The sequence below is a fragment of the Uranotaenia lowii genome, chromosome 2 (genome assembly GCF_029784155.1).
Source record: "Uranotaenia lowii strain MFRU-FL chromosome 2, ASM2978415v1, whole genome shotgun sequence".
In the NCBI taxonomy this organism is placed as follows: Eukaryota; Metazoa; Arthropoda; class Insecta; order Diptera; family Culicidae; genus Uranotaenia; species Uranotaenia lowii.
Window position 1 is genome coordinate 355,557,552 of NC_073692.1, and position 27,127 is coordinate 355,584,678.

Sequence of the window (27,127 nt, forward strand, 5' to 3'; positions counted from 1 at the left end):
GTTCCTGGATGACGGTTCCGATCTAACGTTAATAGAGAACGAAGCGGCTGAAGAACTTGGCCTCGAAGGCACGGAGAGTCCACTATGCCTTGAGTGGACCAACAATGTAACCAGAAAGGAAAATTCCTCCCGTCGTGTCAATTTATCCATCGCAAAGATTAACGGAGGAGAAAAGCATCTGCTGAAAAATGTCCGCACAGTCAGAAATCTGGGTCTCCCGAAGCAGACAGTTAACTATCCTGATTTGGTCAAGCTCTACCCGCACCTTCGAGGACTGCCAGTCGAAAGTTACAACGAAGCAACCCCTAGCATTCTGATCGGGGTGGACCATGCTCGGCTGATTATGACGCTTGGTAGGCGTGAACGTAGGAACGAGGAACCTGTTTCCGCCAAGACTCGCTTAGGCTGGGTAGTTTTTGGTGGCAGAGGATTAACAGCAAAACAGTCTCGAGCCAGAGTGAACGTTTGCAGTTGTGCTCCGGATGAACACCTTGAAGACATTGTCCGAGAATTCGTCTCTAGCGACACAATCGGCATTCAAGGTCAACTATCACCGGAAAGCGAAGAGGACACGCGAGCGAGGAAGATTTTGGAGGAAACCACGGTACGAACCGCTTCCGGTCGAATTCAAACCGGATTGTTGTGGATATCGGACTGCGTCAAGCTGCCAAATAGTTACTATATGGCAAAACAACGAAATGGTTGTTTGGAGAGGCGGTTGGCAAAAGATCCAGAGCTGAAAGCGAACATCACTTAGCAGATTCTCAAATACCGGCAATACGTGGGCTTTCGTGTGGGTGAAATTTTATCGATATCGAAGATCAACGAGTGGCGCTGGATACCCTCCAAAATGAACGTCGCTGACGATGCTACCAAGTGGGGCAATGGTCCCAATTTCTGTTCCACCAGTAGATGGTTCGTAGGACCCGAATTCTTATACAGTCCGGAGGATGAATGGCCAAACCGAAAACCGAATGTAGCAGAGACGCCTGAAGAAATCCGATCGGTTCATATTCATCGCGGGACCAACAGTGTACAGCTGGTTGACTTTTCTAAGTTTTCGTCGTTCGAACGCCTCGTCAAAGTATTCGCCTACATCCACAACTTCATCGATCGTTATCGTCCTGTTAGAGTCAACAGCGATTCTGAAGTGGTACCTACGCAGAAAGATTACGAAGCCGCAGAAATATCGATATTCCGGAAAGTGCAGAGCTCGGCGTTTCCCGATGTAGTAGAAGCTCTTCTAAAAATAACCGATCTTCCTGAAGCATGCAAAAAGATTCCGAAATCAAGTTCGTTAGCTAAATTGTCGGTTGTAGTGGACGAAAATGGCATTTTGCGGGCCTCAAGCAGGATCAACTCTCTGTATTACTCTGACGATTTCCGGAACCCGATAATACTTCCAAGATCTGACCATGTGACAGCACTAATCGTTTTGAGATATCACCAACGTTACGGCCACGCCAACACAGAAACAGTTTTAAACGAACTCCAGCAGCTATTCTACATTCCGAAGTTCCGTGCCACAGTGAAGTCCATTTTGAAAACCTGTATGTGGTGCCGCGTCTACCGAGCCAAGCCTGACGTTCCAAAGATGGCTCCGTTACCGCATCCTCGAGTGAAGCCGTATGTACGACCGTTTACGTTTACCGGCCTGGACTACTTCGGCCCACTGACGGTCAAAAGGGCGCGAAGCTCGGTGAAACGCTGGGTATGTCTGTTTACCTGCCTCAGCGTCAGGGCAATACATCTCGAGGTCGTCTATTCGCTGTCGACGGATTCGTGCATCAGAGCAGTTCGCAGGTTCGTAGCCAAAAGAGGTCCATCCCAACACTTCTTCAGCGACAACGGCACAAATTTTCGCGGGGCGTCGAGAGAGCTTATCAACGAAGTCAAAGCCATCAACCAGTGTGCAGCGAGGACCTTCACTAATGCTTCCACCGAATGGCATTTCAATCCCCCCTCGACCCCCCACATGGGAGGGGTCTGGGAGCGCAAAGTAAGATCGGTCAAAGATGCACTGAAAACCATAGCTCCTCGCAGCCCACTTGACGACGAAGAACTGATGACCCTTTTGGCTGAGGTCGAGATGATAGTGAATTCACACCCGTTAACATTCGTTCCACTTGATTCACCAAATGCTGAAGTGCTCACACCGAACAGTTTCCTGTTGATGAGTTCAAGCGGAAGTAATGCAGCGAAAGTGCCGATAGATGAACCGACGGCGCTGAACACGAACTGGAAGGCGATGGATTACATGCTGGATCAATTTTGGAAGCGGTGGATTGCGAGTTATCTTCCAACCATAGCGCCTCGTACCAAGTGGTTTCATGATGTGAGACCCCTACGTGAAGGAGACCTAGTGGTGATAGTCGACGAAAGCGTTCGGAACGGCTGGCTTCGTGGAAGAGTGTTGAAGACGTTTCCTGGAGAAGATGGACAAGTTCGGCAGGTCGACGTAGCTACCAGTACAGGGATTCTTCGCCGTGGGGTAGTTAAGGTTGCATTGCTAGATGTATGTGAAGGTAAAGCCCCCTAAAGTGGGCGTTACGGGGTGGGGTGTTGCTACGGCCCTGAGAGGGTGAAATTAGGGGGAACATCGAACCCATTTTGTGACAGAATAGTTTGACAGTTTGATAGTTAGACAGGGGAGAAAAGAAAGGAGAAAAGAAAAAGTAGAAAAGTCGGAAAAATTGAAAAACGTGTTTGATAGATTGGTTGGTGAAAATTATAGTTCTGCTTAAAATTGTATTCTCTCGTGCCGAAGTGCAGCATTTTCTTAGCTGAGTTTGATGCTATTCTAGCAAGATTCCGATCAGTAGGTTGATTAAACGTAAGTTATGATAATATTCTCCAAATATCAAATACGATTTGCTAATTGAAGAAATGTGTTCCGATTAGGTCGAATTCACTGCCGTGAATTGTCGTTCCCGGATAAATATTGCATTTGCGAAATATCTTGCTGTATATTCTCCATCAGATCGTAAGTAACCATCTTTGTTATAAAAACACCAGAAAGTAACTTTATCGTAACTTAACAGGAATCCGAATCCGGAACTGATTGTAGGATCTTCGGCAAACTAGTTGTGATCGAAGTAGAAGACTTATTTATAAGTAATCTGGTCTCATATTTGTTAACAACATTGTAAATTAACAAAAGAATAAATTTTCTAGTTGAGTCACGTCAAATACGGACTACAAAAAGTCTACACCATGTCCTCCATAGAAGAGTTTCGATTAGTTAGGGAGCTTTTGGAAAGCTTTCGAAAACGGCCATACATTTGTCCTAACTCCAAAACGTCAAAAATTTACCTGGCATCGCGGATTGAATGTGTCGCAATAATTTCGCGACACATTTTTTTAGAGTTGTTTTGAAAAGCTTTCAGTCGCAAGTCGCAGTAAATTCACAAAAAAAATCATTAAAATTTTACAAGAAAACATGACATTTTCTATCAAAAGAACACAGATCTGTTTTGAAAATGACAAGACGAGACGATTTCAAAACTCTAAATTTGATAGAAATTAATTGAAATTAAGATCATAGTTACAACAGCGCAAATGAGTGAATTCAAGTCAAAAAATTAGATTTTTGTAGAAAAAAATAGATAAGGAATATTCCCCTAAAGCTGTGACCTCCAGAAAAAAAATTGATTTGGTTTTCAAAATAACGTTTACAGTTTATTTTGAAAACCAAATCAAAATTTTTGAAAAAAATAATTCTAGAATAGATTTATTTTTGTGAATATTTGCTCATCCGTGGGTTGGCCAGTTTTTTTTTCACCAGATAGGATCTATTTTGGTTTGTCCAATTATTTTTATAACTGCCCTAACCCAAAAAACATTTTTTGCTGAACAACCGCTGAAACATTGTTTAGTTCTAATTTTAAATCAGCTATCTTGCTGAAAGAAGGCAACCCAAATTCAGAGAGAAGCTGCTGTTCAGCCCTTAAACATCGAGATCTGGAGAAATTAATCAGCGAAGATGACATGAAACCACATGAAACGTCAATTGACGGAGCAACAAAAAAAAAAGAATGTTGACCGATGTATGTCCGATGTTTGCCAGCTAATTTTCCCCTCCCGTGTTATTTTTTTCTTTATTTGAACTTGTCTCGAACTTTGAAGCTACGACTTGTTGGTCTCATGCCGCAGAAGGCAGAACCAACCATACCATGCATTCTGAGAAGGAGCAGAAAGTGTAGCTCTTAAGCGACCAAAATATTTCTCAACCAAGGTCAATTTCATATGAAGAAATTGAAATTGCTACGAGAATAAAATGTAAATTTCCCGGCAAGGCCATTTTATCATGCAAAATGAGAAATTTCGAATCATTAGACGATTCAAAAGATAATTATTTTGATTCGTCATGAATAACAAAAAGTTTGATATTGCTGATAGACGTTTTCGAAGCTACCCTTGTACAGCTGACGGCTGTCAAATTTGAAGGTGTCAAAAATGGTTGGACGAAGGCTGAACGAGTTATTCTTAAGCCAATTTGCCCCTACTTTCTATTGGCTGAAATAAAACTTCCCTATACGCTGAAACCAGCGGTGTGTAAACTCGCCTCGGAAAGAATCATTCGGCTGATTATTTCCGAGTTTAACTTGTTGTGTGCAGATTGATTTTATCTTCGTTCCAATCATGACGTGATTGCACACAAAACGAAGAGAACTGTTCCGAATTGATGTTTTCCATGCCTCGCAGGAATAAAATCCCACCAATGAAACAACAGAACGAAGCTTACCGTACACGAATGCTCACGAGCGATCGTTGCCCGACGGACCGAGTTAACATTCCTCGCACCCTTCTCTCGCTCGTTTCCCGTTCCCTTTTATCTATCACTTTTAGCCACGCCCCCATGCGTTGTCCGATTGATGTGTTCGGCTGCCGAACGAAAACGATTATTTTTTTTAATCCGCAGAACTGTGCGTTTGCTTTGCTGATGTTTCCCCCGATTGCTGTTTACTTCTGCCGAGTTTACCCGAAGCTTACTTCCTGATGCTTTCCGAGTTGAACTTTAGATAGCATCATTGCAGATTGAGTTTAACGAAATAAAATCGTTCTGCAAAGAAGGGCAAAGTGCGAGTATGTAGACTCGCGATTTTAACATCTCTGGCTGAAACAGCGCTGAAATATCTCCTTCTTCAGCCAGAAAGCTGAATCAGCAATCAGCACCTCAAAACAGCATACGATCAGAGAATTGGCGTTTTTAATCAGCAAAAATGTTTGTTGGGTGGGAAGTCTCATCCCAATCTCAATTTTGAGTTCGTACTCACTAAACTCTATTCGAAGAAATTTTTTTGAGCGTGTAGTTTTCAAAACAAACTCCATCGAAGCGCATTTTTGAATGAAAATTTTTAAAATGCAGTAATCTTTACAAACTTTGTTTGAATATCATCTAAAATGTCTGCTAGTGGTCCGATTGTAGTGTAAGTAATGATTATTTTTGCTGTTCTTTAACCATAAAGGTTAACTTTCTCATACCTCCAACGCAGATCCCTCAAAGTTCCATTTCCATCCAAGCGCGAAGCGGAAATAGCGTACGACGTGCTCCGGATCGACACGGAACCGAAGCGAAGTTTCATCGAGAAGCACCTGAAGCTGGATCAGGCTGATCCCAGCCGGTTGATCGTTGAATTCCGCGGCGAAACGGCCAAGCACGTTCGGGTCGGGGTCACATCCTTTTTCGAGTCGCTAATCCTATGCTGTGAAACGCTGGACCAATTTGGACCACCAACTACGGAGCAGTATCAACATTATTAACACAGTTTGGGCGAAAAGATTTGATGACGGAGAGAATGCCGGAACACACTCCAGCCCCCACTGCTTCCCGTGCCATCTATGGATTCGCTTTATTTTTACTTTTCAAAACCCTTTTTATCCTTTACGTCCTGTGGGCTTTCATCCCCACGAAAATACTGGACGGTTTGGGTTTGACCTACCTTCCGGATAAATATTTCGCGCTGTTCATACCTATCCTGCTTCTGGTAGGTCTCACATTTTTCGCCTTCCTAATCTACCCGTCGCTTTCGTTGGCCATGATGCCGGAACCGGATTCTCGGGAGGCCGTTACGGATCGGTACACGATCGTGCGCTGCCAGTATCAATACCCGGATCGGCAACGGTGCAACCAGAAAATTGATCGACCCTACGGAGACAGTTGGACCGTGAAGCCGTTCTGTTCCAAACACTCGATCCGGGTGACGACGGCTTCGGATTTGAGGGCTAGTGTGAGAATTGCTAACATCTGCGATTGTCCCGATGAGGAGCGCTGTTTGCTGCGAAAGGATCCGAGTCATTTGGGGAAGCTGAGGACTAGGGCGATGGTTCCGGCCGTGGCGGATTTGAGTCTGGTGGAAGTGAATCGGGTTTTGTACAGGAAAAGAATTTAATTGATACTGATATGGATATCCGTAATTTTCCTCTGGGAAGGAATTGAAGAACGTAATGCCAAATATAAATATGTCAAGAGGAAATCATTTTTATAATTTCTTATCACATCTGGCCATTGTTAATTATTTAATAACCAGTAGGATCTAGTTCGAAAATTTGAAACAAGCAACATTTTAAATTGGGTCTTTTTCAGAAACTTATGGAAATCAGATAATCAGGAACGAGAAGACTTATTCGACGAGATAAGGAAAGAATTTCCGAAACGAAATTCAGAGCACGTCAGATTTCTATACATACGAAAATCCGAATCTTCAATTCAACCGTCAAATTTATGCTGTTGAGCAAGTACAAAACTTGTAAAGTAAACTGCAAGGATTTGTGAATTATTGCCTTAGGAACATTATCTGATAAGTTAAGGATATTTTCTTTTAGCCCTAAAACATAAATTGAAAAAAATAAACTTAATAGTTTTATTTACCTTTAAATTTTTTAGAATATATTTTTTTCTTTCCTTCGTCGTCCAACCCTCCTCAAGGCGCCTTCGGTTTTTTGTTCCGATTCCGGTTCTTAACGTTGTGCGTTTCGTAGAAATTGCTTCCGATCTTCTTCCGCTTACCGGCCCGTTCGATTGCTCGCTTCTGTTTGGCCGTCAGCTTCGTTTTCTTGACGGCTGTCTTAGCAATTTCTTCTTCATCTTCCACCACAAAGTTTCCACTGGCACTCTTAAGCTTCTGCTGTTTTTCATTGGCGCCGTCACCGGTTTCGGTTGCCGCCTTTTGCTGTTTGGCACTCTTGTGTACGACTTTTCCACTTTCCTCATCGTACTCGTCTTCCGAGTAGAAATCGGAAATACCGGACGAATCTTCGTCGTCCTCTTTTTTGCCTTCCCCGGTTTTGCTTTGCTTCCTCTTTTTGATTTCGGCCTTCTTCTCTTCTTTCAATTTTTCCAACAGTTCCAAATCGATTTTGTCGATTTCTCGAACGTCATCGTTTTCGAATTCCAAGTTGACCTTAATCTTGCGGAAGTCCTGAATTTGGAATAGCTCCTTGCCCTTCTTGATTGAATCGGGAATGGTTGGAGTTGCTGTGACACCCGAATAAGAGCTCTTTTGATCTTCGTCCTGCTTTTCGGTTGCGGCAGCAGCTGCCTCGGCCTCCAGAACCGATTTTGGCAGCTCAAATCCTTCCGGTGCCACATAGAATGGTAGCCGACCTCGTTGCCAATCGTTGAGAACCATTTTTGCGACCGTTGGCACATCTGGTTCACCTTTTTTCAGTAGTTTACCAGCTTTCCGGGCCACCTGTTCCAGGAAATCGATGTGTGAGGTCCATTCAGAGACGCCGTAAGTTTTGATCATGTACTCGGGACGAATTCGACGAAGCACCTCTTCGATGTAGTCTTCTGGGTTGTTAACAAGCTCGACTCGAACGACACCTTTCAGAACTTTTTCGGTGTCGGTTTCGGCTGTCGGATAAACCACACCGGGACAATCTATCAGGAAGATCCGTTTCATCAGGGTAATGTACTGCCAAACTTTTGTCTCACCGGCGATCGGGGCTACTTTACAGACTTTTTTGCTTCGTAAGGCGTTAATAACCGAAGATTTTCCTGGAAAGGGATAAATATTAAGGTTTATCTATAAATTTAAGTCAGAAGATTAAAAATCTCAAAACTCACCAACATTCGGATAACCGATGAATCCAACACTTATCTGCTTTTTATCGACGTGCAGTTTTCCGATCTGTCTCAGCAAATTGATCAAGGCCCCTTTGCCGAAAGGATGAGTCAGCGAGGCGTGGAAAGCGATGGTCGGATATTCCTTGCTCAAAATAGCCACCCATCTTTGGGTCACCCAAATCGGTACCAGATCCACCTTGTTTAGAATGAAGAACAGATGCTTGTGGGGCTTTTCCTTACGCAGGAAACCTTCGATATATTTAGATCTAGTGCCCATGGGATCTCGAGCGTCCAAAACCTGAAGCAGCACATCAGCCGAATCGATAACCTTATGCAGCTCGTTCCAGATACGTTTACTCTGCCCGGCAGCGAAAACCCAATCTCGAACCTGATCTTTAACCCCATCGATATCCTCCCGATCCAAGTCACGATCTTTACTCTCGTCATACCGTTCCGTCGATTCCTCAATACTTTTGCTCAAATCCTCCAAGTCCCGTACCTTCAACGAGGGACGCTTCCTCTGCTTTTTGGAACCGAAAGTGTTCTCAAAGCTTTCGGTATCCAGCAAATGAACCCGTTGATACCGAGCCGTTTCATTCAACAATGTTATCGGAAGATTGGTAGCTTTCATGATCACCTTGTACGGATCCTTAACCACCTTTCCCATCTCTTCTTGGAACTTCTGCAGAGAATTCTGGGAAATAACCCTCGAATTGGCGAACCACTTTGGAGATGGTTCAACCCTGGCCACGGTTCCACTGTTAACCCATCCTTGGAACGGTGCCGGCGTAAGAATCTTCCCGTCTCGATCCCGCTTCGCTTTGAAGTTCCGATACATCTGAAGCCGCTTGATGGTGGCTTTGGTTCTCGGTTTAGCCACTCCCTTAAGGCCCTCGGTCGACCGTTCCGGGTTCATCGAATGCCCAGACTTGTTGGTCGACAGCTTTCGGGGCGGCCCCGAACGGGAACTTACCTTCGGCATTGTGGGGCTGATTTGAGTGATTTCCTTCTGTTAACGATATTTTCAGGAAACACCTACTTTAAACTTTTATTAACTACAATTTTTAAACCGAAATTTTACGAATATTATCGTATTTTTAAGGTAATTTTCGGCTGCAACGCAAAACGACACCCACTACCGACCGAAATGGGAAAACGTGGTCCGCCGAATGTTTTGAATGCGTCTCGGAACTGTCATAACAAACCCCTGCGACTGAGCTTTTCACTTTCAGCTTTTTTATACAGAGATGCCAGATGTCTTGATTTATCTGGATTTGTCCTAATTTTCGCGAGACAGTCCTAATTTTTCAAGGACGACTCTGCTCGCTTCAGTTGCATAATTTGAGTCGATTTCGGTAGTTATATATCGCCATTATTTATGTTATTTAAGCAGAGAAGCGAGTTATTTTTTCAAATGTTAGTGGTGTCAGTCATAAAAAATTCTGATTTGTTTCAACACGGTGTTTTGATTTTTGATAAAACCACCTGGCACCTCAGTTTCGGAGCTTTTGATGCACGCTAAAATGTAGTTAGTCACTTTTGAAGCTGTTTAACTCAAACTATAGACAAATATTTGTGTTCGACCTAAACAATGTAAGTGACTCAATGTTTAGATTAAAGTGATTAAACTTTGTTAAATTAAAATAAGCCAATAATTCTACTTTTTAGTAACATATTCGATATGACTAGCAAAATAGAGCTTTTTTGGAATCTTTGAACAAAGGAAAAAAGTCAGGAAGGAGCATTACCAGAGCACAGAAAATAAGAAGACAAAATTTTAAAAATCAATAACAGCAATCATACATTACAAGTGTTATGAGTTTTTTTTTAAAGTAAAATTTACTTTATACCTAATTTACTTTATATCAAATAATAAGTAGTCACGGATGTTTATGAACGATTTTACTTTTAATAGAAGCTTAATCACTCAAAAAAAAAAACAACAACAAATTTTCATTCCAACACACCCTTTGAAAATACTACACAAAAGTAAGTAAAAAGAAGTCAAGACAACCCGTAAGTGCAGGAAGCCACTAGTATGTAAAAATGATAATACGAAAAAGTATGTAGAAAGTCTGGTACGTACCAGTATGTAGAAAGTACGCAAAAGAACGTAGAGCTCTGTGAACTGAAAAGTATATGATGAGAATACCCCTGGGCTGAATCATGTTAGTGGCGTGAGTCCCGACTGCTCCCTATAGTGACATCTAAGTCATCTCAGTCAGTTTGTTTACAAGAGGAAAACAAAAAACGTGATCCAAGCACAATTTAAGTACGTTGGAGGAGAACTATTTAGCCGTCGTTTATTCTTAGATTTTCATTTTAAATATTGTTCTGAGCAGTGTTGATAAACAAAATTGCAGTAGCAGGTCTAATTTCATAAGATTGGTAAGATTGCTTTGTATACCGTTAGTAAGGGAAGTTTCAATAATCCGATTTCGTCGTAATAGATCAGTTGCTACGATTACTTAAAATTCAGGCGAATAACGGAGTTCCGTGGTTCAAGTTCTGCAGAGAAAACATTTGATTTCGCGAAGAAGTTGTAAGTAAAATCTTTTCCTTTTAATGACACCTGTAAACCTAATGCTATGCTTCGAATATGTTTAGATAGCCTATGCTAACAGGCACTACTTGAGTTGGTTCGGATAGAAATCTCACAAGGGAAACCAAATTGTATGTAGCACTTTCCTAATAATGATTACTTCATATCACTAATAATAATAAACGTTTACAGTTTTGAAGCGTGCTGAACAGCAAAGCTGTCTTAATCAAGTTTCTTCTACTTCCGAATCAACAATCTTCAAAAAATTTGTTATGGCATCTGCAGAGCCAAGAAACTCCACAGACGCACATTGTCTGCACTGCGATAAACCAGATAACGATCGGATGGTTGGGTGTGACTTGTGCTCGAATTGGGCCCATTACGAGTGCGCCGGTGTATCGGACTCCATCGAAAATCCCGATCGTTCGTGGCGATGCCAAGCATGTACATCGGTACCCTTGGCACCAAACGTAAGTTCCCAAAAATCGGATGCTCGATCAGTTTCAACGCGTAGATCGCGTGTGGACCAGGAACTAATGCTGTTGAAAGAACAACATGAGCTCGAAATCAAGGCATTGGCCGAAGAAGAGGCCGCTGCAAAGAAAAAGGCAGAAGAAGATGAAGCAGCAAGAAAGCGACAAGCGACTAGTGAAAAGGAATTGCGGAAAAAAAGATATGACATGGAAGCAAAGTACATTAAGAAAAGGTTTGAAGCAGTAATGGAAGCAGGAAGTGGAAGTGTCAGTAGTAAAAGAAGTAGTAGGGAGAAAGTATCGGAGTGGCTAGCAAACGGGACCACGGGTAATATGGGGCAAAACGCGCCGACCGAGTGGGAGTTACCACAGCAGCCATCTAGTAGTTCAGCCCAAGCTTTTCCGGCATCAGCCCTTCCTAACGAGGTTCAAAACATATCCAGTTTCACCTCAGCCGAGATTATTTCACACACTATAGTAGCACCAACATCTTCATCCACTCCTCACGCTAGTTTGGTAGTTCCATCTACAGTAACAACCAGCAATCAGGTAGCGTTTTGTACAACTAGCAGCCCACATATTCGGAATGATCCAGCTGTTGGGTTGGCTTCTGGGATCCATCTTCCGTCTGCCATTCGCTGGTCTTCAAAGGAAATTTCTCCGACCACGATGCTACAAATGATCAGCAACGAAAGACAAAATCAGCTACAGAACGATCTTGTTTCGAAGGCAGCTATTCGTAGCACACCCAGACCTTACCCGCCACATTTGGCCATGAGAACTGATTCTAACATCATGACATCCGTATGCAGAGGATCGATTCCTTCGGTGACGACAGCCGGACCTTACACAGCAAATTTTTTTTTGCTGGAAACCAGCAAAATTTTGCTGGTTTTTGTCCCGCTGACTTTCCAGCAAAATTTCCAGCAATTTCAATTGCTGGAAAAAACAGCAAACGTTAATGCTGGTTTCCAGCAATTCAAATTGCTGGAAAATCAGCAATCCAGATTGCTGGAAACCAGCTATTTCTTTCAACACAACCGGCAGTATTTAGTATGAAATTTATATTTCAATTCAAAATTACAGTTTAATATTGGCTGTGCATATAATAAGCAATAAAAACAACTCCTATTTTCAATAAGGGATTTATTTTTTTTAAAAAACCTTTTTTTTATAACTTTCTAAAATCGGCTCTGGGGTGGCCGCTTTGTGCCGCAGTGTTGATCATCCGCCACCTGTAAAATAGTTTTGATTAGTATCTTCTATGGAATATCTACCTGTACAATAAAAACTTACCCTTGACTTGATGCCTGGTTGCTAGAATATAGAGGAAAATAAAATAATTATATTAATTTAACCTAAATTCGTAAAATAGAATCTCACCTTACTTCAGCGTATGAAACAAAAACAAACTCCAAATTGACAACTCGATTGCTGATTTTCCAGCAAACTAGATCAATTGCTGGAAAGTCCAGCAATTTGAAAACCGATTGCTGATTTTTCAGCAAAAATGACAAGCACATAACCGAATGCTGAAAAATCCAGCAATTCGAAAATCGATTGCTGGTTTCCAGCAAAAAATTGGATTGCTGAACGTTTCCAGCAATTTTTTTTGCTGGAAATCGAGGCAAAAATTTACAGTGTACGTTTCAACCGGAACTATTCCTAAAATTCCAAGTAAAATTTACGCTCCACGCTGCACCGCCGTACACAATCCTATAATCAACACGCCAGAACCACTTCCAGTTTCGATTGAATCGAGTCGCAATTCAAATAGGTATCCCGGATTCACGCAAGGTTTCAATCATGATATCGCACATGACATCTCTACAATCGTATCTCCTTTGGCTCAGTTAACGATAGTTGAGCAACACCAAAGACCATCATCATCCATTCCTACTGGTGGCGAATTACACAACACAAACAGAGCTCTTCCCACATCAACACACGGTGTTCCATTCCCGATAATGGCAGATGAATCGGGGAAGAATGTGATCAGTTATCAAATGCCTTCAGCAGCCCAACTCGCAGCGCGTCAAGTGATAGCCCGTGAACTACCCTACTTTTCTGGCGATCCACAAGACTGGCCGTTATTTTACGGCACGTACCAGAATAGCACGATGTCCTGTGGGTTTTCGTATGCTGAGAATTTGTCCCGATTGCAACGTTGTTTACGTGGACCGGCCTTGGAAGCGGTTAAAAGCAAACTTACCACCCCAGAGTCCGTTCCTCAAATATTGGATATATTGAAGCGACTGTATGGCAGACCAGAAATAATTATTCATTCACTGCTTAAAACACTTCGGAAAACTGCTCCACCGAAAGAGGACAACCTACGCTCCATTATAACATTCGCATTGGCCGTTCAAAATACGGTTGATCATATGATAACCACAAATCTTTTGGAACATCTATGTAACCCGACTTTGATACAAGAACTTGTTGAAAAATTACCTCCGCAAATGCAGATGCATTGGTCCTGGTTCAAACGTCAGTACACAACCGTGAATCTCGAGGTGTTCGGCCTGTTCATGACAGAACTCATGAACACTGCCAGTGACGTTATCATGCCAGAAGTTCCCACGAGAAATGAAAATACGAAAAAAGTTGGTAAGGAAAAACATTCGCTCTTTACACATGTGGCTATCGATAATCCAACAGAGATCTCATTGCAAACGGAATATCCTAAGAAAGCGTGCATTTTTTGTGGCTATACTGGCCACGAAATCGTTAACTGCGAAATATTCCAAAGTCTGAACAAAGACGCCAGGTGGAACGCAGTAAAAGAGAAAAAGCTCTGTCGCCTTTGCCTCATCCCTCACAAAAAATGGCCTTGTCGCTCTACGAGACAGTGTAATGTTGACGGTTGTCGTGTTCGTCACCACCCCCTGCTACATCCACAATCGGCCGCAAACCCAAGTACTTCCGCTGCGTCGAACGTCAGTATTGCTCATCACCATACCGGATGTTCTTTTTCACTTTTCCGTTACCTCCCCATCGTTGTGCAAGCAAATGGCAAGTCGATCGAAGTAATTGCTTTCCTAGACGACGGCTCATCTTCCACTATGCTGGAAGCTAGCGTTGCAACCGAGCTTGGAATTGAAGGGCAAACCGACCCATTGTGGTTGAGTTGGACGGGCAACGTTACAAGAGAAGAGAAAAAATCGCAAAGAATATCGGTGATAGCTTCCGGTCTTTCGCTGAAAAAAATGTACAGATTGAACAATGTTCGTACAGTAGAAAAACTACTGCTTCCTTCGCAATCTATGGACTACGAATATTTGAAAAATATATACCCACATCTGCGAGGATTGCCAGTTAAAGGGTACGCGAAGGTCACACCTAGTATGATAATCGGTATTGAACACGCAACTCTGTTAACTTCCTTGAAAATCCGAGAAGGTGGTGCGAATGACCCGATCGCAACTAAGACGCGCTTAGGGTGGTGTGTTTTTGGGAAACAATTGATTGGATCACAAGCTATCGAAACCGTTAGTGTGCATTGTGAAGCGGAGTCCTGCGATCGTGAATTACACGAATTGATTAGACGACTACTGAAAGGAGAAGAATCCAGAGCGGAAGGTCATGTAACCGATAGTGAGAAACGTGCTCTGGCCATACTCGAAGCGACTACGCGACGGGTCGACGGTCGATTCGAGACCGGTCTACTATTCAAGCACCCGGAGCAACGTTTTCCAAACAGCTTCTCAATGGCAGAACGCCGATTACAGTCCCTAGAGAAGCGTCTAGCTAAAGACCCGTTTTTAGAAAACAAAATACGCGAACAAATACAGCAATATTTGGAAAAGGGTTATGCCCATCTAGCAACTACGCAGGAGTTACAAAACACAGATCCGGAGAAGACATGGTACCTTCCTCTTGGGGTGGTTCAAAATCCCAAGAAACCCGAGAAGATTCGATTGATATGGGACGCTGCAGCTCGAGTGCAGGGGATTTCGTTCAACGATGCTTTGCTCACAGGTCCAGATCTCCTCACATCGCTGCCTGATATCCTCGTGAGATTTCGGCAAAGGGACATCGCTATCACCGGAGACATCAAGGAGATGTTCCACCAAATCAGGATTAGAAATCCTGATAAGCAGTATCAACGCTTCCTTTTCCGTGAAAATCCGCACCAACAACCGCAAGTCTACGTGATGGACGTGGCTACCTTTGGAGCAACATGTTCACCGTGTATAGCCCAGTTCGTGAAAAACCGCAACGCAATGGAATATGCCACTGAATTTCCGCAAGCCGCTAGTGATATAGTAAATGAACATTACATGGATGACTACCTGAAAAGTGTAGACACACCAGAAGAGGCTGTGAAAATAGTCAACCAAGTAAAACTAATTCACGCGCAAGGTGGTTTTGAAATTAGGAATTTCGCTTCTAATTCTACCGAAGTTTTAGAAAAACTTGGTGAATCCAAAGATACACGAGAGAAGGTTTTAAGCCTGGAACAGGGGATAAGTACCAAAGAAAAATCTGAACGAGTTTTAGGCATGGTTTGGAAACCCCACACAGATGTCTTCACCTTCGATGCCACGTTCCAAGCGGAAACGATGCGAATTATCGATCTCAAAGTCATTCCTACTAAGCGGCAAGTTTTGAAAATAGTTATGTCACTTTTCGATCCCCTTGGATTGATAGCCCATTTCATCGTACATGGGAAGATTTTAATGCAAGAAATTTGGAAGTACGGTTGTGACTGGGACGAGCATTTACCAACAGAACTACATGCAAATTGGTTCAAGTGGAGTGAAAAGCTGAAACAATTAAATGAAATAATTATCCCTCGATGTTTCTTCAAAAACTCGCCTCCCAAGTGTCTAAACACTCTTCAACTTCACACTTTTGTGGATGCGAGTGAAATGGCTTATTCCTGTGTAGTGTATGGTCGTATTTTAGATAATGGAATCCCAAAATGTGCGATCATTGCAGCGAAAACGAAAGTGGCACCATTGAAGCCGCTTTCTATACCACGTCTTGAGTTACAAGCGGCCGTGGAAGGTAGCCGCCTTACTCAGAAGATAATGAACGCTTTGACTCTCCCAGTTAGTGAAAGGTTTCTCTGGTCAGATTCAACAACAGTCCTGTCCTGGTTGCGGTCCGATAGTCGACGTTATCATCAGTATGTGTCGTGTAGAGTTGGTGAGATACTACGAAACTCTTCTATCAACGAATGGAGGCATGTACCGACGAAACTCAACGTGGCGAACGAGGCCACAAAGTGGAATGCCGAGCCTAGTTTCAGCCCTCAATGTCGATGGTTCACTGGACCAGAATTTTTGAGGAAACCGGAATGCGAATGGCCATCTAAATTTAAAGTTATTGGTAATCCTGAAGAAGAAATGCGAGCAGTCTTCATGTTTCATGCTCAAACCTTCAAACCTTTGGTCGATTACTCTCGATACTCACAGTTCAATAGATTATTGAGAGCGATAGTATATGTTTACAGACTAGTCGCGTGGTATCAAAGGCGCCCTAGAAAAGGAATTTTTGAAGCCGATGAAATCGCGTCAGCTGAAAACTTTTTATGGCGACAGGTTCAGTTGGAAACATATTCGGAAGAGTACAATATTTTGCTTCAAAACCTCAATAACCCTCTTGAAGAACAAAAATCGATAAGAAAAGGAAGTTCGTTGTACCAAATGACTCCTTTTATGGATGATCACCACGTGATGCGTATGAATAGCAGAATAGGAGCCGCTCCTGCAACTCCGTTAGAAGGTAAATATCCAGTCCTTCTGCCAAAAGATCACCGATTGACCTACCTGCTCATACATCAGTACCATCGTCGTCTGTTGCACGGGAATAATGAAACAGTAGTCAATGAGATGCGTCAGCGTTTTCGCATTCCTCATTTGCGTACGCTAGTGAAACGTGTTGCGAAAGAATGCCAGTGGTGTAAAGTTAAGAAAGCCCTCCCTAAACTTCCCATTATGGCACCCTTACCTGCTGTTCGACTGACACCATTCGTCAAGCCCTTCACTCATACCGGAATAGATTATTTTGGTCCGCTAATGGTCAAGCAGGGGCGTAGTTTGGTTAAGCGTTGGGTGGCACTGTTTACATGCCTTACTATAAGAGCAGTACATCTTGAACTAGTGTCCAGCCTTTCGACCCAGTCTTGTGTTATGGCCATCCGCAGGTTCATCGCGCGAAGAGGTTCTCCAGGTACATTTTACTCCGACAATGGGACCAATTTTTTGGGCGCGAACAACCTTCTCGTTAGTCAGATTCGTAATGCCCACGAAAACTGCGCCGTAATATTCACTAATGCACGCACGCAATGGTTCTTCAACCCTCCTGCGACTCCCCATATGGGAGGCCCATGGGAACGTATGGTAAGATCCATAAAGGCCGCAATGGATGTCATATCGGACCATCCACAACATCCCAGCGAAGAAGTCTTAGAGACTGTAATGCTTGAAGCAGAATCTATAGTGAATTCTAAATAGACCTCTCACTTACGTCCCTTTAGATGCCGCAGAATCAGAGGCCTTAACCCCGAACCATTTTATACTCTATGGCAGTACTGGCATCCATCAACCTGTGACTCCGTTAGAGATTACCAACAGGACATTACGGGATAGCTGGAATTTGGCTCAAACACTGGTCGACAAGTTTTGGGTAAGGTGGGTCAAAGAGTATTTGCCGATGTTAACTAAGCGAACGAAGTGGTTTACTCCGACCAAGCCGTTAAAACCAGGTGATCTGGTCATGGTAATCGATCAACAGAAGAGAAATGGCTGGGTACGAGCACGCGTTGTTAGTGTGATTACTGCACCAGATGGCCAAGTGCGAAGGGCTGTGGTTCGTTCAGCAAATGGAGACACTATGAAATCGGTAGCCAATTTAGCACTCTTAGAGGTAGATGGACCTTCGCCAGACCAGGCAGGATGTAATCTGGAGCCTTCGGAACTACACGGGGGGGGAGAATGATGAGAATACCCCTGGGCTGAATCATGTTAGTGGCGTGAGTCCCGACTGCTCCCTATAGTGACATCTAAGTCATCTCAGTCAGTTTGTTTACAAGAGGAAAACAAAAAACGTGATCCAAGCACAATTTAAGTACGTTGGAGGAGAACTATTTAGCCGTCGTTTATTCTTAGATTTTCATTTTAAATATTGTTCTGAGCAGTGTTGATAAACAAAATTGCAGTAGCAGGTCTAATTTCATAAGATTGGTAAGATTGCTTTGTATACCGTTAGTAAGGGAAGTTTCAATAATCCGATTTCGTCGTAATAGATCAGTTGCTACGATTACTTAAAATTCAGGCGAATAACGGAGTTCCGTGGTTCAAGTTCTGCAGAGAAAACATTTGATTTCGCGAAGAAGTTGTAAGTAAAATCTTTTCCTTTTAATGACACCTGTAAACCTAATGCTATGCTTCGAATATGTTTAGATAGCCTATGCTAACAGGCACTACTTGAGTTGGTTCGGATAGAAATCTCACAAGGGAAACCAAATTGTATGTAGCACTTTCCTAATAATGATTACTTCATATCACTAATAATAATAAACGTTTACAGTTTTGAAGCGTGCTGAACAGCAAAGCTGTCTTAATCAAGTTTCTTCTACTTCCGAATCAACACTCAGTATATGTTAAAATTAAAGTGTTATGGGCAATTCGGACGACGGAGAACAAAATAATACTCGGACACTCGCGTTAACAAAAAGAAACGTGTTTATTGTTCGAGGTCTAATTTAAGAGAGTTAACAAAAACGGAAACAGTCCATTAGCAGCATTTGACAGCTGCGATAAAAACAGGAACGCATTCAGCGTCATCGAAGGGGAGCGCAATTAGAGATGTACGCAGGGTTTGCACTCTCAACACGCCCGCTCAAACACTGCAGTCAGCCAATCCTAGACTGGCACGCAATCTCCTGAATGCCGGGGCAGGAAGACTCTTGGTTAAGATGTCCGCCTGCTGTTCTGCTGATGGAACGTAGTCGACCTTGATGCATCCGCTCTCAACCAAATCTCGTACGAAGAAATGCTTGACATCAATATGTTTCAAGCGACCTGTATCCTTTGCGTTGGAAACGATCTTTATAGTCGACTGATTGTCTTCGTGGAACGGAACTGGTTCAACGACGGATAGTCCCAAATCCTTCAAGTCTCGGATAAACCACTGGCCGTGGCACGCAGCTTTGCAAAGGGCAACCAGCTCGGCTTCCGTTGAGGACAGAGATACAGTTGCCTGCTTCTTAGCGATCCAGCTCACCGTGGCACCAAACAACTTGAAAACGGCGCCAGACACCGAGCGACGATCCACAATGTCACTGGCCCAATCAGCATCCGTATAAACTTCCAGCATCGGGCCATCGATGCTTGCTTCATACACCAATCCATAATTCAGTGTACCTTTCACGTATCGGAGCACACGACGTAGCTGCACCCAGTGCTCTTCGTTAGGGCAGGCCTGGAACTGGCTGAAATAATTGGCGGTAGCAGCCAAGTCCGACCGGGACGTAAGCGACACGTACATGACACACCCTACGAGCTCACGATACGGTTGTGTGGTCCTCTTTGATTCTTCTCCTTTCGCTAACTTGAGACGGTTCTCCATGGGCGTAGCGATTGGACGGCAGTTTTCCATCTGGAAACGAGAAAGGAGGTTTTCCAGGTAACGACGCTGGGTGATACGTAGGACTTTCTTCGACTTGTCCCTTTCTATCTTCATGCCTAGAAAATGACGGACTTCACCCACGTCAGTCATCTCAAACTCCTTCGCGAGACACACTTTCACACTCCGGACAAGTTTTTCAGACGGACTGACCACTAGCACATCATCAACGTAAATAACAATGATCACCTGATCTGGTCCGGTATCGCGTGTATACAGACAGAGGTCATTTGCACTTCGGATAAACCCAATTTTCTTCACGAATGCGTTAAAGCGTTCATTCCACTGTCGCGAAGCTTGTTTCAGTCCATAGAGCGAGCGATTCAATCGGCAGACAAGATCTTTCTTCTTCACAAAGCCTTCCGGCTGACACATGTATATTTCTTCTGACAAATCACCATTTAGGAAGGCCGTCTTTACGTCCATTTGATGGACGACCATTCCTGCACTATTTGCCAACGCTAACACTGCTCGCAACGTGTCTAGCCGGGCCACTGGGGAGTACGTCTCCAAATAATCAAATCCTCGCTTCTGGCTGAACCCTCTGGCGACCAGCCTCGCCTTGTGCCGAGCTGGTTGCCCATCTTCACCTGGCTTCACTTTGAAAAGCCATTTGCACGATATGGCGCTTCTTCCTTCCGGCAGTTTCGACAAAGTCCACGTTCCGTTTCGCTCCAACGAATCCATCTCGTCTTGCATCGCCCGCTGCCACAAAGCCCAATCGCTACGCTTCCGCATCTCGCACAGTGACTCTGGGAGGTCCTCCACATACGACAGCGCATTTAAGGCAAAACTAGCATCCACTTCGTAGTCCTGATGCCACACAGGGGCTTTACGTACTCGAACCGACCTACCACCAGAGCCACTTCCGGTGATCTCCGATTCATCTTCCGCATCTTCTTCGATTATACTAGAGAACAGTTCATCTTCTTCATATTCACTAGTACAATCTTCTTGGACACTGTTTTCTTCTTCTTTAGCACTGTTTTCTCCTTCTTTAGCACTGTTGTCTTTTTCTTTACCACTGTTTTCTTCTTCTTTATCACTGTTTTCTTCGAGGTATACTACCTCATCACTGTTCTGCTGCTTCAGCTCTCCAACCGGAACCGCCGTCTCAAGGAAATCGACGTCTCGAGCCGGAACCACTGATTTCGTTGCAGGATTTCATACTCTGTATCCAGCGGGGCAATATCCAACGAATTTAATGCAACTTTGACATTCCATTGGACGAGGCACAAAGAGCCACACAGGAAGCCTCAAAACTCCGTCAATCAAGACGTAATGAGTCTGAAGGAGGGTTGTACTCCATTTACCCGAAAACCATTGCCCAGAATGAAAAATCCCCAGAATTCCAATCGCCAGAAAGAACCATTCCCCAGAATTTTTTTCCCCAGACGAACCATTCCCCAGAAAAATTTTCGCCAGAATGTACCATTTCCCAGAAATTTTTTCACCACAATGAACCATGTACCAGAAATTTTTTCGCAAGAAGGACCATTTCCCAGAAAATTGAAAACATTTATCCTTACTAGACATTATTTAAAAAAAAGGAATTGTTACAAAAAAAAATGGGGTTTTATAACTTTATTCTTTTGCGGCAAGGCCGCAACCAACGAGGATGAAGGGGCTGAGGCGGCACAAAGCCGCCGAAGCTCCCAAATCCGAGGAGGCCGCCGACCCGCCGTCGGAAGCGGCGGCCCTAAGACATTGGTCTAGGTCTGCCGGGGCTTCCTAGGTCTGCGTGAAAGCTAGGGGTGATCCCTTAGCCCCGTCCGGCACGCGACAGCGTGAAGGACAAAACGTCTTTCAAGTTCGAACGCGCAGCGTGAGGAGTCGGATACCAAAACGGTTTTTAAAGGACCATGGTAAGCATTGAATCAATTAAAGTACCCAAACCATAAACAAAGCACAATATTGGTTCTAAAATAAATTTAGTTGGAAAATTTCAAAGTCGTAGTCTCATTTAAAAAATCATTTTGAAAAAATTACTTTCTAATCAAATGAAATATTCAAGAATTCATTAGAAAAAAAAAAACAAATAAAAATACTAGGGGAAAAAATCTAGGATTTGTGCCATTCTGGTAAATGTTCCATTCTGGGGAAAAAAATTCTGGGAAATGGTCCATTCTGGGAAAAAAATTTCTGGTAAATGATGCATTCTGGGGAATTTTTTTCTGGGAAATGGTTCATTCTGGGGTTTGATTTCGGGTATTTGTCATTCCGGGAAAAATTCATTCTGGGCAATGGTTTTCATTCACTTTGCTTGCCATTCACTTTGGGCCAGATGAAAACCACCCAAAGGTCCAGTGAGAGATGAGCCCTCTGCGTAATTTCGGAGCCGGGTTGTTCCACTCATAACCGAGGGCGATGAAGAATTAACACCCACCTGAGAATGGATCGCATTTGAGGGAGCAGCACCATCTGTATCCTCCATGCTCTTCATTGTCGAGCTGAAATTCTCATCGTCCTCGGTTGAGGCGTTTAACCCCCCGCCTTCGTCCATTTTTATCAACGGAGACAATAGTGTCTTCCGTTTTCGAAATATGAACGAACTACTGAAGATTCAAAATATAATAAAGTGAAAATGATAGGTTAGAGCAAGTCACTGGTGTTTGGAAAAAATGGTAGAAATTTTGTCACTTTTTGCACATTTAGAAAATTTTGCCATGCAAAAACATTTTCAAGATCTGTGGCCTTCAAGTTTTCTAACAACACGTGTTGTAGGCCACAGCAGCCGCCCGCTTACAATATGCGGAGCTGGAAAAGGCAGTTAAACGAGCTTGTAGACGAGACAAGAGAGCCTGGACAAACTCCCTAGCCGGAGAGGGAGAAAGAGCCGCCGCCATTGGAGATATCCGATTATTATACACTCAGGCAAATTCTTATTATAATTTTCATAAGATACGTCTTATGAACCCCTTTTTTGCGTCCAAACTAATTTTTCATAAGAGTCTTATGAAATTCTTTCAATTTTCATACGAAGTTCTTATGAAAAATAGAAGAAACGGCATTGAGGAAAAATAATGAACACATCGATTCCATCAGTCATTTTTCAATCGTCAAACGAAATTGTGGAATTATTAAAGTTATTGTTCTAAATGGTAAGTTTGAAATGAAGCTTATCTTTAGTGATCGTTAAACATATTTGAAAACTTTAATTTGTTTTTTGTTTACTTTTCAGCACGTTGAACGGGAAAAACCCAAGGTCAAAGGAACGTATGCGGCCAAACAAACCGGAACCGGTGGAACCGGGTGTTGATTTGCTGCTGATGGTGACCATAATGTGTGTACCAAACAAATTCGCCGAACAATAAAATTAATTTTTAACATCAATTGTTTTGAATTTTTCGCATCAAACGTGACATAGCCTATTTTTATAAGACCCTCTTATCGAAAAGCAACAACCTCTCGTTGAAGTAGGTGTTCATCTGCAGAATTCATTCGCGTCATAAGATAATCTTATGAATTTCATTGATTTTTCTTATGGCGCCACTTCATAAGAGAATCTTATGGCATGTATAATAGTATTTTTCTGAGTGTATGATATATCTCGCCGCCTTATACTGTATTTGTTTTCTCCACTCGTGGAGTGTTCCACCGTACCCGATAAAAACCTGGGGGAGGAAGGCTGAAATTCGCTGTATCGTTTTCTGTATCGTTTTTTTACTGTTCGGCAAAAAGCCAACAATTGTTGAAAAGATTTGTAATCGTAAACTTTAAACTATATAAAAATTTTGTTCGATCAATGGGAACTACCCTAAATCTAAATCTGTTCTTTAAGCTATTTTTAAGAACGACCATTAATCAAACAATTTTTATTTATCAGCTTCAAAAACTTTAACGAAATTTGAGCAACTCAATACGCCTGATCTGCAGAATTCGTCAGAGCAAAAGAAAAACCTAATTAAATCATTGTTTCATGCAAAACAAGTGCTTTTCAGCATCAAAAAAGTTTTATTGAAATTCACTAAATATGAAAGTAAGATTTTGAACCTTCGCACTGGTCGGTAGATTGATGAGAGAAATTTGACGTTTGAAAGATTTTTTTTCTTTTTTTATTCAGTCTTCCTCCCCCAGATAAAAACACACACAAATCCTCGCCAGTGTATTGCTACCTCGCTCACTCACACGCTCTCTCGCAACACTGGCAAAATTATCGGTGGGCCACCGTCCGTAAGCAGAACTCCGACAGGTCAAAACCAGTGCAACACCGTCCGAATAAACAAACAGTTTGACAGCACCTAGTGGTGCACCAGTGCAACACTAGTGCAACACTCGGCATAAACAAATACGGTATTAGTGGTGCAAGGACTAATGCAAGAATGCCGCTGAAAGACCGAGCAGTTCAGCTGCTGACAGATCAACAGATCAGCTCAAGCGTTGGACTGAGCATTTTGAACAACTCTTCCGAGTTACAAATAGCAAAGGCCAACAGAACCCGCAGCTCGAGGTGCCCACAGTAAGTCGCATTAATGGCGTAATTTCGGAAGCGCCCTCGCTGGCTGAAATATAAGCGGCAATCAAGGACATGAAATCCAACAAAGCGCCTGGAATCGATTGCATCCCTGCTGAAATACTCAAAGCCGACCCTGCCTTGTCAGCACAAATGTTGCACCGTCTTTTTGCTGACATTTGGGATACTGCAACATTCCCGGCCGACTGGATGCAGGGTATCCTCGTAAAGGTCCCAAAGAAAGGAGACCTAACAGAGTGCGGTAACTGGCGTGGCATAACTTTCATCTGTACAACCCTCAAAGTACTCTGCAAGGTGATCCTGAACAGGATCCAGGAGAAAATCAACGCTACACTCCGACGGCAACAAGCTGGATTCCGATCCGGACGATCATGTGTGGACCACATCACAACACTACGAATCATACTGGAACAAATCAACGAATTCCAGGACTCTCTTCTGCTGGTGTTCGTTGATCTCGAAAAAGCATTCGACCGACTTACCCATCAAAACATCTGGGCGGCTCTAAGGCGACGAGGGGTCCCAGAGAAGCTAGTCCATCTCGTCGAAGCACAATACGAGGCATTTTCGTGCAAGGTCTTGCACGACGGTGTCTTGTCCGAACCAATCCCGGTAACTGCTGGAGTGAGACAAGGATGTATCTTATCACCGCTACTTTTTCTAATCGTAATGGATGAGATTCTGACTGGATCGATCGACTGTGCACCGAACCGAGAATTGCCGTGGAATCCTTTAACAATGGTGCAACTGAACGACCTTGACCTGGCTGACGATTTGTTTTGCTCGCCCAAACACAACCGGACATGCAGAGCAAACTCGACGACCTCACCGAAAGTTCCAAGGCAGTAGGTCTCAAAGTCAATGTCGGAAAGACCAAGTCGATGGAGATTAACACAGGAAATCCCTCCAGTTTCATGGTAGCTGGGCAACAGGTTGAAAAAGTTGAGTGCTTCCAGTATGTTGGTAGCCAGATAACGCCTGATGGTGGTACCAGAAAAGATATCGCTACCCGGATCAGAAAGGTCCGTTTGCTGTACGGGTGCGAAACTTGGTGCACATATGCGGTGACAACGCGAAAACTGCAAGTATTTGTAAACCGCTGCCTGCGGAATATCATCCGCGCTTGGTGGCCTGGCGACTGGATCTCGAATGAGGAACTACATCGCCGGTGTCATCAAAGGCCGCTAGAAATCGCTGCGAAAAGATGAAAACGAGATTTGCAGAGAAGCGCTAGATTGGAATCCAGAAGGTCATCGAAAAAGAGGCAGACCCAGAAACTCGTGGCGGCGAAGCTTAGCCGCTGAAATCCGAACTGTCGACGAGAATCTTGACTGGGACCAGGTGAAGACGCTGGCTTCGGATCGCCAACAGTTGAGGTCTTATACCACGGCCCTATGCACCGGTGGAACGGCGCGGGATCATTAAGTAAGTAATTCAGAGAACTCATTTGGTCTCATTTGCACGATAAGCTCTTGAGTTATGCCAAAAACAAATTGCGTGAGAGCCCCCCTTCTTCTGGTTATCACCCCACTAGAACAAGCGAGGGATCTCAAATCATCTCAAAATATTACTAATGTACCCAGGTATCCTTCCATGCCAAATTGGGTTCTATTTGTTTAATTAGTTCTCGAGATACGCAGAGAAAATTCTTAATTCTTAATTGAAAACAATATTTAAATTGTAGTGGGTAAATTTATTTTTCATTTAAAATCTCTTAAAATAAAATAATATTACTATGTTACCTTTTCAACCAGTAATTTACAAACTCAACCAGCTCAATCGTACCGAAACAGTTTGGCTTGATTGGGATCAGTTACTTTAGTTCGTGTCCACTCGTCGATACCCTCGATCAACTCGTCACTGAGTTCCCTTTTCCAACCGGCCGCTTCTCCTCGTCGAATAAACTGATAGTCTTGGTCAGCCACCTTATCGATGCGGTTGGTCTGCTTTAAGTTGAACTCTACCCAATAGCGAGAATTGACCGCTTCATTATTTTTCATCGAATCGAAAGATAGGTGCTGCTCTAAGGTTTGCAGTTGTTGATCAGTGTAGGATTTTCCGAAAAATTGACAAACTCGACGCAGCGTTTGGGCCAGATCTTTTTTCATGTCCTCATAGCACAGCTGCAGAATGTTATCGTAGTTCAGGTTATTGTATTCAATGACATGCCGATGGTAGGGGGAATAGTACTGCAGGTCGTTGATGAAAGATCGCACAAACTGTTCCAGATTTCCGCGGTAGCCGTGCAAAGAAACCGAATGATGATAGTAGGAAGGTGCCACAGCTTTAGGATTCCTGCGAACATAGACCAGCTTTGGTTTGATGGTCCAAATTTGATCCGGCAGCATCGAAACCGGAAGGTGGGTTTTGATAAATCTCGGGCGGGCTAGATTTTGCGCATCTTCGAAAGGATTGAAATCCTGTGGCAATGGTCTTATACCCGAAAGCCTGGATTGAATGAGGAAATGGTTTTGTAAAACGAAGTTTTTTCGACAGTAGATAAAACTTACTCCAAGAAAGGAAACCGCTTGACTAACTTCACGTTCGCCGCCTCCGTATAGTTGAGGTCATTACAAATCAACCATATCATTTCCTGACACCAGGTGGTGCCACTTTTCGGGTAAGTCGCCAGCCAAACATCATCCGGGTATATTGTCATATTCTTGATTGGCTCATCAAGGGCTTTGTATCTGCAAAAGTATAAAGAAATCAAACTAGATTCGTCCAAAAACTTGTAATTTGGCCATCTACTTCTCATTGAGCAGGGTAGGTTCCGGTTCCCAGCCTGGAAGCGATACCGGCACATGGGAGTAATCTTTCGGTCGAACCAAAATATAGCCCTGCTCTGCCCGTTCCACGAATGTGGCCTTGTAAACGGAATCTTCGATGTCGATATACTCGAATGCCATGTTGCTGGAACCGAATCGAAG

The 27,127-nt window shown here is 43.3% G+C and overlaps 5 protein-coding genes across 5 annotated transcripts; 3 read left to right on the forward strand and 2 right to left on the reverse strand.

Annotated features, from left to right (window-relative positions):
- The first annotated feature begins 850 nt into the window (after positions 1 to 850).
- On the forward strand, positions 851 to 2,539 carry LOC129743083 (uncharacterized). Its single transcript, XM_055735034.1, has one exon. It carries the CDS (start codon positions 851 to 853, stop codon positions 2,537 to 2,539), a length of 1,689 nt encoding a protein of 562 aa, XP_055591009.1.
- A 2,741-nt stretch (positions 2,540 to 5,280) lies between these two features.
- Positions 5,281 to 5,763, forward strand: LOC129746895 (EKC/KEOPS complex subunit LAGE3). The gene is made up of 2 exons (XM_055740823.1): positions 5,281 to 5,429; positions 5,496 to 5,763. The coding sequence occupies exons 1-2, from the start codon at positions 5,404 to 5,406 to the stop codon at positions 5,761 to 5,763; spliced, it is 294 nt and encodes a 97-aa protein (XP_055596798.1). The 5' UTR covers positions 5,281 to 5,403.
- Positions 5,764 to 5,786: 23 nt separating this feature from the next.
- LOC129746894 (phosphatidylinositol N-acetylglucosaminyltransferase subunit P) lies at positions 5,787 to 6,476 on the forward strand. The gene has a single exon (XM_055740822.1). The coding sequence runs from the start codon at positions 5,787 to 5,789 to the stop codon at positions 6,390 to 6,392; it is 606 nt and encodes a 201-aa protein (XP_055596797.1). The 3' UTR covers positions 6,393 to 6,476.
- A 373-nt stretch (positions 6,477 to 6,849) lies between these two features.
- Positions 6,850 to 9,234, reverse strand: LOC129745311 (nucleolar GTP-binding protein 2). The gene is made up of 2 exons (XM_055738299.1): positions 8,072 to 9,234; positions 6,850 to 8,002 (listed from the first exon to the last, which is right to left on the reverse strand). Exons 1-2 carry the CDS (start codon positions 9,051 to 9,053, stop codon positions 6,924 to 6,926), a joined length of 2,061 nt encoding a protein of 686 aa, XP_055594274.1. The 5' UTR covers positions 9,054 to 9,234; the 3' UTR covers positions 6,850 to 6,923.
- Positions 9,235 to 25,887: 16,653 nt separating this feature from the next.
- LOC129747732 (luciferin sulfotransferase-like) lies at positions 25,888 to 27,127 on the reverse strand. Its single transcript, XM_055742070.1, has 3 exons — positions 26,949 to 27,127; positions 26,708 to 26,887; positions 25,888 to 26,645 (listed from the first exon to the last, which is right to left on the reverse strand). Exons 1-3 carry the CDS (start codon positions 27,104 to 27,106, stop codon positions 25,973 to 25,975), a joined length of 1,011 nt encoding a protein of 336 aa, XP_055598045.1. The 5' UTR covers positions 27,107 to 27,127; the 3' UTR covers positions 25,888 to 25,972.

What these genes read in the sequence shown, in the direction of transcription:
- LOC129745311 (XM_055738299.1), bottom strand. Translation starts at nt 9,053, where the DNA reads ATGCCGAAGGTAAGTTCCCGTTCGGGGCCGCCCCGAAAGCTGTCGACC. An exon ending in CATCGGTTATCCGAATGTTG is followed by an intron (nt 8,003 to 8,071) that starts GTGAGTTTTGAG and finishes ATCCCTTTCCAG; the next exon opens with GAAAATCTTCGGTTATTAAC.
- LOC129747732 (XM_055742070.1), bottom strand. Translation starts at nt 27,106, where the DNA reads ATGGCATTCGAGTATATCGACATCGAAGATTCCGTTTACAAGGCCACA. An exon ending in CCTACCCTGCTCAATGAGAA is followed by an intron (nt 26,888 to 26,948) that starts GTAGATGGCCAA and finishes ATACTTTTGCAG; the next exon opens with ATACAAAGCCCTTGATGAGC. An exon ending in AAGCGGTTTCCTTTCTTGGA is followed by an intron (nt 26,646 to 26,707) that starts GTAAGTTTTATC and finishes CATTCAATCCAG; the next exon opens with GCTTTCGGGTATAAGACCAT.
- LOC129746894 (XM_055740822.1), top strand. Translation starts at nt 5,787, where the DNA reads ATGACGGAGAGAATGCCGGAACACACTCCAGCCCCCACTGCTTCCCGT.
- LOC129743083 (XM_055735034.1), top strand. Translation starts at nt 851, where the DNA reads ATGAACGTCGCTGACGATGCTACCAAGTGGGGCAATGGTCCCAATTTC.
- LOC129746895 (XM_055740823.1), top strand. Translation starts at nt 5,404, where the DNA reads ATGTCTGCTAGTGGTCCGATTGTAGT. An exon ending in GCTAGTGGTCCGATTGTAGT is followed by an intron (nt 5,430 to 5,495) that starts GTAAGTAATGAT and finishes CCTCCAACGCAG; the next exon opens with ATCCCTCAAAGTTCCATTTC.